The 13699-nt window shown below is 45.2% G+C and overlaps 1 protein-coding gene across 5 annotated transcripts in view; it reads left to right on the top strand.

Moving 5' to 3' along the window:
• The first annotated feature begins 1269 nt into the window (after positions 1-1269).
• Positions 1270-13699, top strand: part of DCAF1 (DDB1 and CUL4 associated factor 1) — a 53943-nt gene continuing 41513 nt past the window's right edge. For all 5 annotated transcript variants that reach the window (XR_008732094.1, XR_008732095.1, XM_055709463.1 and 2 more), the window contains exons 1-5: positions 1270-1472; positions 6745-6862; positions 11569-11645; positions 12397-12470; positions 13433-13546. Coding sequence is in view for 3 of the 5 variants with exons in the window: in XM_055709463.1 (XP_055565438.1) it covers positions 6753-6862; positions 11569-11645; positions 12397-12470; positions 13433-13546 (375 nt within the window). In the remaining 2 variants the exon portion in view is untranslated. The remainder of the gene's footprint in view (positions 1473-6744; positions 6863-11568; positions 11646-12396; positions 12471-13432; positions 13547-13699) is intronic.

Raw genomic sequence — 13699 nt, 5'->3', positions numbered from 1 at the left:
CTTGTATAGGAGGCTGAAGCAGAGCTGCCAGGGGGCAGCTGCAAGCTGTCATATTCCAACAATGCACTGGCTCTTGCAATGAAGCAGGCAGGCTCCGAGCCTCCTTATCTGCTCAGGTGGGCCTGGGGGCTGAATCCCATGTTCTCTGAGAAATAACCCCATCTGCAGTGCACCATAGATGTGGCAGGGACTGGAAACCTTAATTTTGCTCTTGGCATTTTGAACTTAGGTGATGAGGGGATGGGAGCGTGAACCTCTGCAGCCTCCTCTCTGAACACCTGCCAGGTGCCTTGCAGGGGGAGAAGGCACAGCTGTGGGTGTGCTGCTCTTGCCTGGATAATGACACTGCAGGCAGCTCTGATACCTTTGATCCTTCAAGGAGCCACGAGGGCATGGGTGAGAAGTGTACCCTTCCAGGTCCTCCTCCCCCTCAGAAGCGCTAACCTTGCTGAGGGTGCATGGATCTGCTTCATGGGTAACTTAATATGCCAGGGGCAAGGGGCAGTGCAAAATAACAACTTACTGCTGCTGTTAAAGCGTGCAGTGCCTTCCAAAGAGCTGGGCTGCTCCGTGGAGCCAACAGACAGGGAAAAAAAAACGTCCCAGAGGAATGGAGGTCTTTGCACGCAGAAAGCAAACGAGGATGGGGCTAGCGATGCTGAAGGGTTTCTCTGCACCCGCCCCCCTCGCTGTGGTTAGCTTCTCCTGGGAGTGTCAGGGGACAGGACCGGGCTGAGGACGAACTCCGGCAGCCGGGAGGAAGGGATGTGGGAAGAGGAGCCTCTCCTGAGGCCCGGGAGCGCCTGAGCAAGGCTTCGGTCCGGCCGCCGCTCCCTGCTGCCGGGCACGGCGCAGGGCAGAGGCGGAGGCGGGCGCTCAGCACTGCCGCGGGCTTCAGCTTCCACGGCCAGAACGGCCGCTTCTGGAGCGGGAGCGGGGATGCTGACGGTCACGTCCCGCGGAGCCGTCGCAGGCTCCGGGGGGCAGCGGGGCAGGCGCGCCCGCCCCAGCGCATCTCCCCGCCGTCCGCTGGGCGCGCTGCGGGCCCCGCCGCGGGACAGGCGGCGCGGGGGGGCGGCGGCCTGCCGCTCGCTGCCTCTCGGTGGCGGCCGGGACAGAGCGCAGGGGACGGCCCCTTCCCCCGGCCGGGCGGGGCGGCGCGATGGCGGCGCCCGCCGGGAACTACAACTCCCGGCGTCCCCCGCGGCGGCTCTTCCCGGCGGGCGCACGCGCGGAGGGCTCGTGGCGCGCGGACTCTGTTTCCCGGGAGGCCGAGCGCGAGGCCCCTGCCGCCCCTCCCCCCCGTTCCATGCCCGCGGCTCGCGACGCCTCCTCGCGCGCTGTGACGCGGCCCCCAGCGTGGTGACGCGCAAAGTGTGTGCCCGCCATAGCAATCGCGGCCGCCGCGGGGTGTGCGGGGCCGAGCGCAGGGGCCGGGGCCAGCGGCGGCGACCCAGCGGGGCATCGGGCAGGTACGGGGTGCCGGGCGGGCCGGCCCGGGCCGCGCAGCCAACGCGCTTCCCCCGGGCCGGGCAGGGCAGGGCCGCCCGGGCAGGGCCGGTTGGCGGCCGCGGCCTCCGCGCCGGGCAGGGCGAGGCGGTCGCCTCAGGCCCTGGCTGAGGGAGCCGCCGGGGCGGGGGGGCTGAGCGGGGCGGGTTGGCCTGCGCGGCCCGCCCCCACGCTAGGGGGCGCCCCCCGAAGCGCCCCTCGGCCGAGCGGCGGCCGGCACCCGGTGAGGCGCTGCGCCGCCTTCCCCCCCCCGCCCCCCCCCCGCGGCCTGTCAGCCTCCCGGTGGGGGGGGCGGGCCTGCAGCCGCGCCGGCCTCGCCCGCCTCGGGCCTCCGGCGGCCGGCCCGCCCCCCCGCCGGGGCTCTCCCTGCGCGCCGGGGCGCCGCCGGGGAGGGAGGCTCTCCGGCCGGGGCCCCCGCCCCCTCGGCGCACCTTTAAACCTTCGGTTGGAACGGCCCGTGCCGGTCGTTCCCCGCTGGGCGCCGGCGGGCCGCCCGCTCCCGCAGGCCGCGGAGGCTGTGCGAGCTGTCACCGGCCGGGCCTGCCCCGTCCCGCCCCGCCGGGTGCGCGGCCCTCGGCTCCCCAGCCGTGCCGGGAGCCGCCGTTAGAGCGGGAGCGCTGGGTCCTGTTGGGCGGCTGTTGGGCCGTCGTTTGTAGCAGCAGAAGGCTGTTCCTGTTTTCTGTGCTTGTCTTGGCAGATCGGTGTGTACTGCCAGGTTTGTTTAGTAAAAGCAGAAATTCCAGGAAACTAAGTGACTTCGTGGTTTTTCCGTGGTCATAAACATACTAGAACCATAAAAAATGCTACATTTTAAAACAAATATTGAAAGCAACGTTCTGTTGTAACGGCCGCATTGGAGTCCTGTTAGGTGTTGAAGTGGGAAGTTGAGCAGATGAGGAATCCCTTCAGAGCTGCCCTTGTGTGCGATGCCAAAACATGATTTTGTGCTCTTTAGATTGTGAAGATTTTGTTAGTTTGTGGCGTGCTTTATTCCACAAGTGAACTTGAGCGCTGACAGTTCATTACGCTTCAGCATTAACTTTGGCCTGGGTACTTCAAACTCAACAGGTTTAGGCAAATAGCTGTCTGGTATCTCATCCGTTTAAAGAATAATTGTGATGAGAGGAAGATTTTTTTTTCATTTTTTTTAAAGTAGGGAATTCCTCATGTGAAAACATAAATATGGAAGAACATACAGATGTGTTGCTCAGCTTGCTATGTATTTAACTGCATTCCAACTTAAGTTCTTAGCTTTTCCTTACAGTGTTACGTTTCTCATCTATATTGTGTCCTTAGTTATACTTAGAATCATGCATAGGAATGGTATGAAATTTGATTATTTAAGCTAGGTCAGAATGTAGTTGTTAGAATTTGGGTTGGCTGTACATGTGGATGTACAAATCCTCTTGTAATTTTGGTCTGCATATGAATTTAAATGTGCAATCTTTCTACAAAGTTAACTAAAACTGATTTTTTTTTCCTAAGGTAGGATTTTTGTTTTTGTTATGTGGCTCTTTCATTTTCCATTTAAATTGCTAAGGTATGGATTTTGTGTTTGTTTCCCAAATAACCAAAATACTGGTTTTCAGATTTTACAAATAGATTTATTTTCACGTAAGAGGTTTCATACTTGAAAATGCATGTCTGTACTGAGGTCAGTGTGTTCAGAACCTCATAATCCTTTTCACGAACACAACACAAAATCAGTAGGTGAATGACCTGGAGTAGTGTTGCAGTCCGTCTGATGCTCAGGTATGTTGAGGAACAAAAGGGTGAAGCTGAACTGCTTGAACTGTACGGCGCTCCTCAAGGTTTGCGGTTTGAGGTCAGTGGGATTTACATTTCTTCGCTGTTCAGCGGTGTCTTGACTAAGGTGCCTCCAGCACTAAGGTGCCTGAGATTTAAAAAGTGTGAGAGTAGTTCTAGATATCTGTGTCTGAATACTTCTTTGGGTTTCCCTTTTCTGTCAAATTTTTACATCTAAGTTCAGAAGAGTAAAATGCGCACAAAGCCTTTGCTGTGATGTTGGAGTATAAGTAGTGTTTAATATTGAAGCAGTACTATGTGCTGAAACGTGCATGTGTGGATTTTCAGTGGAGTGTTCACAGCGAGTCATAATTAAGGTTGTAAATATTTGTCTTTCAGAGTCAAGTCCTTTGAGTAAGTGCTTCATGTTTGGTTAATATCAGTTCTTTCGGTGATGAAATTTTGACAATAGTGGCATTTGCAAAAAAAAAAAATCCCACTTCTTAGCTTATTAGAGATTCTAATTGAAATCCATAGTAGGCCATGATTTTCAGAACTTATTAAAAAAAAAATTAACCCCCCATGGATTTAAATCCACAATGAGACAGCTGCTCCTAGTTCTGCTAGTTTCTGGAGAGCAATTTAAGATTTAATTTGTTCGCCAGCTTGTCCAAGGGATATAATGAAAGTCAGAGTTGCTCTCACAGGCCTTCCTCTCCAGCAGGCTGGGTATATTTCTGACAGTTTAATTCATACTGTTTATGCTCTTGTCCTTTCTGCAGAAATCTTCAGTTTAAGATGGAATTCTTGAAAAAAGCGAGCACAGTAGGAATTGCCTTGGTTCTTGTATTTAAAAAGTCATTCTCCTGCCTTAACATTCCATCCACATATATATTATACTGCTAACATGCATTAATATGAGAACTGGGGAAGCAGATGCTTCTGAGGTAATTTTTGTTGTTGCTGCTCTTTGTGGTGTCATCTAGAATAGTCAAATTTATTTGAATAGGCTGGGAGGGATAAGCCTGCCGGAATAGATGAGATGCCTTAGTGAGGCATTTACATTCATTGCTGTGTACTTATAGAAAAGGTGGCATTTTAAAGTTTTATTTTGGGAAGATAGTTGTGTGTCAGCACACCCGTAATGCACTTTTAAGTGAGGTAGCTGTCCCTAAAACCTGGAATACTGGGATGTTTCTATTTTCACTTGGTTATGGTGTAGCGCTGGGTGTCCCAGAGGGCAATGTGAGCAGTTCCTCTGGTCTTCCTAGCTGGAGCTTTGCTGACCTGTTGTAGGTATTGCTGGACCTTTCCTGTTTTCTGGCTGGAGTAGTTAAGGGTTGTTAGGGGAAATAAGCTATTTTTCAGGTTGTAGGAGGGCCTGTTACAGGCCTTACGCAACCTCTGGGGTCACAAGGCACTTTTTTTCTGTATCCCTTGGTGTAGAACAAAGGTGGAGGCATCCAAAACGGTTGAGTGCAGATACCGTTACAGCACTTGCGTTCTGAGGCTCAGAGTAGATTTGTCTGTATGTTTATCTGTGATATTTAAAAGCTCAGAAGTGCTGCTGGCAAATGTTATTCAGTTAATGAAAAAGGGAAGGGAGCTTTTTGAGCTCGGAATAGTTTTCCCTTTCAAAGATGTTTCGGGGTGTGTGTGTGTACAGTCTCATTATGTTTTGTTGCCTGCATTTAGGTAGTGCTTCTTTTCAAAAGCGATTTATGCATTTGCATCAGATTTCTCAGTCTAGTTCTGTGATGAATGAATAATGAATGCTTTAGATAAAATCATAATTACTTGTCATTTAGGAAACGTCATCTTTCTTTATGCTTAGGTGGGTTTTTTGTTAGCATATGCTCACTTCATACAGTACTTATCAAAATAGTGTTCTTCAGACTGGGTGTCTTGTAGTCACAGGTTTATTTTTCCAGTCTTTCGGTGACGATTTTTCACGCAGTTTCTGCCAGTTTCATCTTCAGCCAGGTAATCTTCATTTCTTGTTTCCCATTTAACTAACCAGTCGTGATACTTTAAATTCAGAAGCACCTGTGAGACAGGAGGTAGATCTGTAGGGTTGTTCATCCATTCCCTGAGTGAGAAAAGGTTTTAAACCAGTTAGAGGTATCTAACACTCAATTAAACGTGGTGACGTTTTTCAGAATGAACTTGGGCTTATATGACCTGTGTTGACTTTACGGCTCCTTTTACAGTCTGTCACTTAACTGGTTCAAATACGTATTTCAGGAGTTGATGTGTATGTCACTGTTTGAAACGTATCTGTATTTAACGTTGTTTTGGAAAGTTGTTTCTCTGGGTCAGTTATGACAAATGGATATTTAATTTCATAGAAGATGGATATTGGCCATGTTATGGCTAATTAAATGCTGGAAATTTTAATGTGTTTTTGGACATGAAAGGATTTCTTCTGCTGTGTTATCTGCCCCTCATCTCCAATACAATGTCAGTTTTTAAATTAGGATTGGGTGTTCCTTTCTCCAGAAGTTACAGCTCTTCACAGCAATCGCAGTCTGTCAGATTGGAAACTAACTGAGGGCATGGCAGTGTTTTGAGACAGCTTTTGTTCTAGTTTGGTCTGTCAATATTTCTAGTAGATTTTTATCAGACTGACAAAAAAATGACACCTGGAAACTTAGAGGCTTAAGCAGAATCTAGAGTGATAGTTCCCTCCATTGAACGGTACCGTAACAAGTCACTTGGTACTGTAGGTTCTCACTTTTGAAGATGGGAAGGTAAAGCAGTCAGCTGCAGTCTTGCAAGTAAAAGGTCGATAAACCTGAATTAACTGCTCCAGCGGTCTCTCCTGTGATCGTTCTTCTTTTTTACTAGAGCCACTGACTGTTCTTGGAAAACTTGAACAAGTAGTGATGTGGCAACCCCCCAGCTGCCACTCTGGTGCTCCTGCTGCTGCCCACAGCTGCTCAGTGCCGCTTCTGCTTTCTTGGCATATGATTCTTGGCACTTTCACTGATGTCTGGAGGGTGCTAAACTGGAATAACAACACTGATCGTAATCTTGCTGCCCTAGCTTTGTTGTTTCTCGAGTAAATCCCTGAGCAACAGCAAAGGACTAACTTGGGTCTGGCTTGTGGAATTGATAGTTTTAAAAAGCTTCAGTACCGAAGACACTTGTGGTTTGGTGTGCATACTTGCCATCACGGTCAGGGTTCTCATACACCAGTTAAGACTTGTGTTCAAAGTGTGTGCATGTTCTTTATTCTTCAGGCGCAAAGGACCAAAAAGAACTTTCCAACTTTTGAAAGTGAAGTTCAGCAGTATTCTGTCACTTAATCTTTTTTTTCTCATTCCTTGTTGCTGGGTGTTTACTTGCCTCTTCCAAATGACTTGTAATCTTTGATTGGGATTACTTCAGTGAATATAGTAAAACCGTGTAGGATTTCCTTCTCATTTTTCTGCCTTTTTTTTTTTCTTTCTTCCTTTTTTTTTATCTTGATTGTTACCTCTGCCTTAGGCTAAGCCATGACTTCAGGATCTGGGCATGTGGACTCCAAGGCTGAGCTCACTGCTTTGCTTGAGCAATGGGAGAAAGAACATGGCAGCGGGCAAGACATGGTTCCTATTCTTACCAGGTAAGATCTATTAAATAAATTCCTAAATACCTGAAGTTACATGACAGCAGCTTTTACTGTGTTTTGGCTTGATATTTTTATATACCTGATTACCTGTTGGTAATTAGTTTTCTTGGTCCAGAAGTTGAACTACAAGTGTGGTATTTAAATAAATACAATTTTTTGTAAGAAATTTATATTGCAAAGGTCTTACACAGACGGTCTCTAAGACTTGAGTTTAATTCTCTGAAATTACAGTAGTCAGAGGTATCATTATAATAGTTTAAATAACTTTGGTATCTTCACCTGAAGCTTGTAAAATGTTGATCAACATCAAAAGCTGTGAGAATGTTGTTCCGTCAGAGTGGTGGTGTGGGGTTTGTGATTGTAGTAGTGTTGGTCAGATTAAATGAAAGGATGAGAGCAGCTCCTTGGATGAATCGAGGGGATTATACTGAGAAGACTTTATTGAGGCTCATAGGGCATGTTTAAAATTTTAAAACTTGATTTTAAAAACTGGATGTTGATTGACTGGTATTGTGTTGTATGTGTGTGGAAAATATTCCTTGGACTGATACATTATTTTTAGGAGGTGTGTAGGTACTAGTAACACCATTAATTATAAGACACCTTCTATTACAGGAGAAACATTTGAATTATCAATTGCATTTGTGGTTTCACAAGCCAGGCCTTTCTTGGGTAAACTGATAATACTCTTGCTTTAATGTGAGATTCACAGAAATTCCACCAAATTCCTTCTCGTGCCACTGCTGGCAGACCCGCTGGCTGTCTTGTGTGTGCAGGACTTAACCATGCTTGTATGTTAAGAGCAATCCAGGTGTCTGTAATGCACTGCTCTGCATTGTTGGGTCAGATGAGTCTGTGCACAGATTCTGAGCTGGTACTGGGTGGAAGTAACAGGAATCCAGTGGAACTTCTTTGCACAGGTCTGTGCCATGCCTCACCTAGTGGGTACAACTTGTCTTGCTGTTCTTACTACGTGTTAGAAATTGTAGCACAGAAGAGGGAGATGAGCAGCAGAAAGCCAGTCCTAAACACCTGAAAATGAATAGGTCTCTTGAAAATCACGAGACCTTTTTTTGTGTATCTTTGCATATTGTCTGATTCATGTCTTCAAGGAAATGTGCTGTTTCAAGGCCTTTTCTCACAGGCGTAAACAGCAGAAATTTACTATATTCTAAGAAATTTAAAGACATCTGAATTAAACATGTCTTTTCTTGTGTTTATAGCAGTCTGGCACTTACTGGTCCCCATCAGCTCCCTGAGTTCCATATGTTATTTATGCCCAGACAAGTCTGATAACTCTCTTTAGGTTCTCAAAGGTTTCTGTGCAGCAGGCAGAGTGGTTATAGATGGTGAAAGCTTGGGTGTTTTGGCTTTAGTGGAGGTAATAGCAATTTTTGTAAGCTAGATAGCAAGGGGACTCTACTGGCTCTGGCAGAAGTTGGACTTACAGGGCTTCAAGTGTCAAGTAAGTCATATGCCTGTTTGGAGTAGGGGGTTTTAGATTTAAAAGAATTTGCTGGAAGAGATACTAGGAATCCTCACCAACTGGACCTTGCGTTAGCTGATGCCCTGAGGTGCAGTAATGCCCTTGCATTTTGTTTTAAACTTAAGGCAGAGGAAGCTGCGGTCATGCTTGTTGGTGAGTGACATTTTTCTACTTCCTTCCACTTTCTGAGCTAAACGGAAGAAAACTTCCCTGTGTGGACTGGGAGTCTGTTAAATGTGATGCCGAGGCAGCCTATGTGAGAGTGCAGTAGTGAGTGTTTCAACAGTAATAGGACAAGAACAAGAACAGTGTGACTTACAGGCTGCAGCTGAATTGTCACTTCCAAATAAGCTAGTTTTCTGAATTTACAAACTCTGGAGTGTCAGAAGGTACGATTGAAAAAATCGCTTGGAAAGTGTCAGCAAACAACAGATACTTAATATATATGGTTTTCAAAAATACTGTAAATTGAAATAATATTGCAAGAGCATTAGTTCATAGTCTGGATGCAAGTCGTGTTCAACTGTTCTAGCAAATCCTGGGAGTCAGATCCTTCACTGCATCCCAAGAGCCTTTGTCATAAAGGGAATAAATCAGCAGCTTAACAGCGTACACACAGCTTTCCACAAAGCAAGCATGTTGTGGTATGGGATCCCAGGGCATCGTACGCTGTTGCAGTCTGTTGTAAAGGTTTAGGTTGGTCATTAATGCCAAATGATGGCATAGAGCAATACTAGGATGGCTTTACATTATACCATCTAGATCATTGGGAGTCTTGCAAAGTTGACATGCTTTTATGTATACCACTGCCCCTTCCTTCCTTACTGCCAAGGTGAGCTCAGTTTGTGGAAGTGAAAACGAGGATCTGACTAACTTTCCAAAGATGATTGCAAAGGCAGTTGTAAAGAGAAATCAGTAAGAAGTGAGGGGAGAGGACCCCTACTCCCATGTAAAACCTAGATCTTGTCAGCAAACACTGAAGTGGCTAGAGAACCAGTGTAGCGCCAACTGAACAAAGGAAATCTTAAAACCTGAATAAAAGTTCAGTGTTTCTGTGAGTTGTTTTTTGCTAAAGCCCTGCGAACCACGTGCCTGTGTTATGAGGCAGCCATGAGCTTCGTTAGCTGTTTGACTCCTGTTGCTTCAACTGAGAATTGACAAAGCTGTTGGTCTAGATAGATTCATACAAGTGACTTCACAAATCACCTTTGTACATGTTAGTTAAAAGAAGGGTATTGTAAGCAAGCTTGATTATTTTTATTCTTTTTGAAAGTAAATTTAAAGAGACAGTGCTTTTTTATTTTGGTCTGACAGTTGTGACTAATTGTCAACCCATAATTGGTGATTCACCTGCCTGTTTCATCTAGGCTGTGATAATGTTGTCATCCCTGAAATCACTCGGCAGCTTCAGCTGGCATGCTGTTTGGCTGCCTATCTAAACAGGATGGACTGATGAGAATATTATGGTCACTCTCCATGCTGCTCATCTGTCCTTTCTGGCACATAATCAAAATGCTGATTGTCACCTAGAAAGACCTGACAAGTCTAGGGTACAGCTTCTCAACTCCCTGTTTGTCCTAGTTGTCTGTCAGCAGGCACCCCTCAAGCTATTGGTTCTCACGGAGAAAAATGAGAAGCGGGCAGTGGGGTATTTAAGTAACTTGCTTTTGCCAGAAATTCATGAGAGCTCAAGCTGTGCCACCTGTTAGCAAGGGACACAATTTGCATCTGTCCACATTCAGGCTTACTAAAAGTAAATATTAGAACCCCACAGGATAAACACTTTGCTGAAAGATAATTGTCAGATCAGAGACAAGCAGGAAAGTTCTCTGCTCATTTCTGATAAGCTAATTTGCTTTTCCTACAATCTGGGTGGGCTTCGTAACATCATCCTCTGCCATACCTGCAAGTCAGTGTAGTTCACTGAGGCAGGACCAAGGACATTTTTTGCCTCTGATTGTCCCTGGGAACACAGGATATTTTCTGGAAAGTTACAGGAGTGGAGTTGAAGTCAGTGACATTCTGTAAGAGAAGTCCCCTGCAGAAATGAAATATTTTTTTAGGGATTCGTGCTGCCTTCCAGCAGTTTTTTCCCCTCGTCTGTAATAAACTCCGCCTGGATTGCTACCCTGAGGTGTTAAGACCTTGTTTTAAAATGCTGTGCTCACATTCTGCACCCCATTGTAGACCTCAGTAGAGGGGAGGGGGTAAGGTTTTATACCAAGGAAATAAGATTTAATTTGCTGATGTTCTTTGAATGCTGCACTCTCTTTCACCTCAGACTGCATATATTTCTGCTATAACACTTCATGGAGAAAGGCAGTGTGTGAGTATGGAATTATTTATTCCTTGACCATAAGATAATCTCCCTCTTGCTGATTTTGTTTAAATAAAGACAGTAATTCATTCCCTTACTGCTCATTCTAAATGAATTAGAGCGTAGGATTTCTTGTGTCTGCTGAAGCTGCTTCTCAGTTTAGGGGAAGGCGTGGTCAAAACTACCTTCGTTGTTTTTTTCTGATACAGAGGAACATTTAACGCATTTTGAAGGTCTGTGAATAGGGGGCTGGCTGAGCTTCTTGTCTTAGCCAGTGCAGTAACTGACGCATATTAAAAAGTTGAGCTTTGATGAAGCTGAAGGGATAAGTTGAATAGAGATTGCACAACACTATTAAATATTAAATATTTTTAATGTTACACAAATAATTAAAATTTCATATTCAAGAATAACAGAAAAATGTGTAGGCAGTTTGAGCAGCTGCCCCTGCACAGGCTGAATAGGAAGGAGGACTAAGTCACCTCTTCAGGACTTACTCTGCTGCAAAAGAAGGGCTATGTGATGGTGAGAAGTACTACTCAAGCCCTTTATTTGCTCTAGTTCTCTACAGTACATGTTGTAGAACATCACCGGGACTCTTATCATGAGTAAATAAAAGGTGTTGGCCCCTCCAGAGTGTCATGCCTGTCATCACTGGGATGTTGTTGTGGGTTCAGCGTGTTTTGGAGCACAGTGGGGGGCGTGAGATACTAGAGGCAAGTCTCGCTTCTCACTCCTCTGTTATGAACAGTGTGAAACCCTCTAGTGGCACTGGATATTGTTCAAATGAAAGTTACTGAACTGTTCTGTAGTACTTTGACAGATAGGCTATTGTGAGGAGCTGTGCACTAGGAGAAGATGGTGAATTCTGCTCATCTGATGTTGTTCCTTCTGCAGAATGTCCGAGCTAATTGAGAAAGAGACTGAAGAGTACCGCAAAGGGGATCCAGACCCGTTTGATGACCGACACCCAGGTAAGGTGTCCTGAGTGGTTTTGGCAGCACCAGCTCTGTCACAATGGGTACCTGGTAATTCATATTGAAGAGAAAACAGTTCTTAGCCTCAGCGTGCCCACTGCTGATCAAAGTCTGATACTGCTTTTGCGCTGGTTAATTGTGCTCTGTAGGGCTGATATCTGGCTGTTTTGATGTTTGCTGCAAGAATTTGAGACCCTGTGTGGAGTTTTGGAAGAGTGTTTTAGAGGCTGATTTATGACGTAAGGGTATGAGCATGTTAACAAGTTGTAGTTAATGTGAAGTAGTAAGTGTTAAATGGACAGAGAAGACAGTCTGTCCCAGATTATCTTGAATTTGCTGTTTGGTAAGTGCAGTGCTTTGGAATAGTTAAATGCAGTCACTGATGCTTTTTATCTTGTTATTCTTAGAATTGTTTTTTTTGTTTGGGTTTTTTTTTTTTTTTTTTGGAGGTCATTTATTTCCAATTTACTGGAACAGTTTCCCTGGCATCTACATCTTCACTGTCTACAAAAATTGACAGTTCGATACTATCGGACTGCTAAAACATGTTGTGCTTTGACTAGTAGGCATTCCAGGGAGGTTATATCTACTAGAAAAAATGTTAAGTCATATAATTTCTTCAGTAATTTTCGTTCTGAGAAAGGTCCTGCTAACTAGAGTATTCCACAGTTGATTGGAAGATAAGCAGTTCAGTATTAGTCGTGACATCTTGAGGTAAGTAGATAATCTTTTCCTGTTTCTCCCACAGGTCGAGCGGACCCAGAGTGCATGCTTGGCCACTTACTGAGAATACTTTTCAAGAATGATGATTTCATGAATGCGGTAGGTTTGCTCTGGGAACTGTATCTGTCAATTCCTGACACCTTCTTATGTTTTTTGTTTACTCTGCTGGTCAACCTCAGTACTTAGTATTTATTTTACTGTTGTCGGGACTATCTCTTCCATAGTGGTGTTTTTTAAGAAGAGTTTAAGTGCAACTCATTTGCCACTGTTAAAGTGACTCAAGGAAGGGGAGAGTTCATGAGCTGTTCAGGAGTGCTGGAATGTGTGTAGTAACAATTGAATCAGTTCTTCTTAAGGTTTATCAGTCTCTCTAAAGAAAATGTAGCTCCTCTAATACAAGTTTAAAAGCATAATTATTTTCTGTAATGGAAATTAATATCATTAATTCCAATGCCTTGTCTTTGAATACTTGGAAGTGCTGGGATGCCTGTAGATGCAGAGGAGTATGTCAGCTGTAGAAGACTCAGGCAGAGAGTTGGGAGGCAAAGATCTGGCTTTCCTCTTGCATTGCTATACTCTAACATGAGTTAATAGCTAGAATTTTTGTTACTCTCACGTCCCTGCAAGCACCTGCATTGGTACACATTGCTGTAAGGATTCTGACAGGTTGCTCGCACGTAGCTTTGTCTTAAACAGCAAGCAATAAGTAAAGACAGGTGCCATTTATAAGTGTGCAATTTTTTATGTGAAATTTTTTTTAGCTATTATGTTTATATTGTTATCGAACTGCAGTTTGTTTTTAGGCATTTGTCTTTACAAATCATTTTAAGATGATGTTTAGTCAGTGAACAGCAGATCAGAGGGAAATGCTGTTTCTCTGAGAAGTAGTTTCAGCTTCTGAGGCACTGAAGGGAGCAGGTGAAAGGCTAGTCATCTTGAGATCCAGGGCTTGCGTATGACATTCCTTTATCATTTTTCTGCTGTGGGAGTTGTAAGGTTTTCACTGCACTGGTTTGGGTCAGAGTTAATTTCAGACCAATGCTGTTCCTGATCTTCTCTAGCTAGTGAATGCTTATGTGATGACGAGCAGAGAACCTCCATTAAACACTGCTGCCTGCCGACTTCTTCTGGATATCATGCCGGGACTGGAAACAGCTGTTGTCTTTCAGGAAAAGGTATCATCTGTACTAAGGCTTGATTTGAAGTTTGGTGTATTATGTACAGCAGTTCTTGCCATAGGAGAAACCAGTAAAAAGCCATATTGAAATCCTGTCTCTGGGACACAATATATTCAGTCTTACTAATGGTTTGGGGCTTTTTGGTCTTGG

This window comes from Falco cherrug, chromosome 4 (genome assembly GCF_023634085.1).
Source record: "Falco cherrug isolate bFalChe1 chromosome 4, bFalChe1.pri, whole genome shotgun sequence".
NCBI lineage: Eukaryota > Metazoa > Chordata > Aves > Falconiformes > Falconidae > Falco > Falco cherrug.
This window is presented reverse-complemented; position numbering and strand designations above follow the sequence as displayed.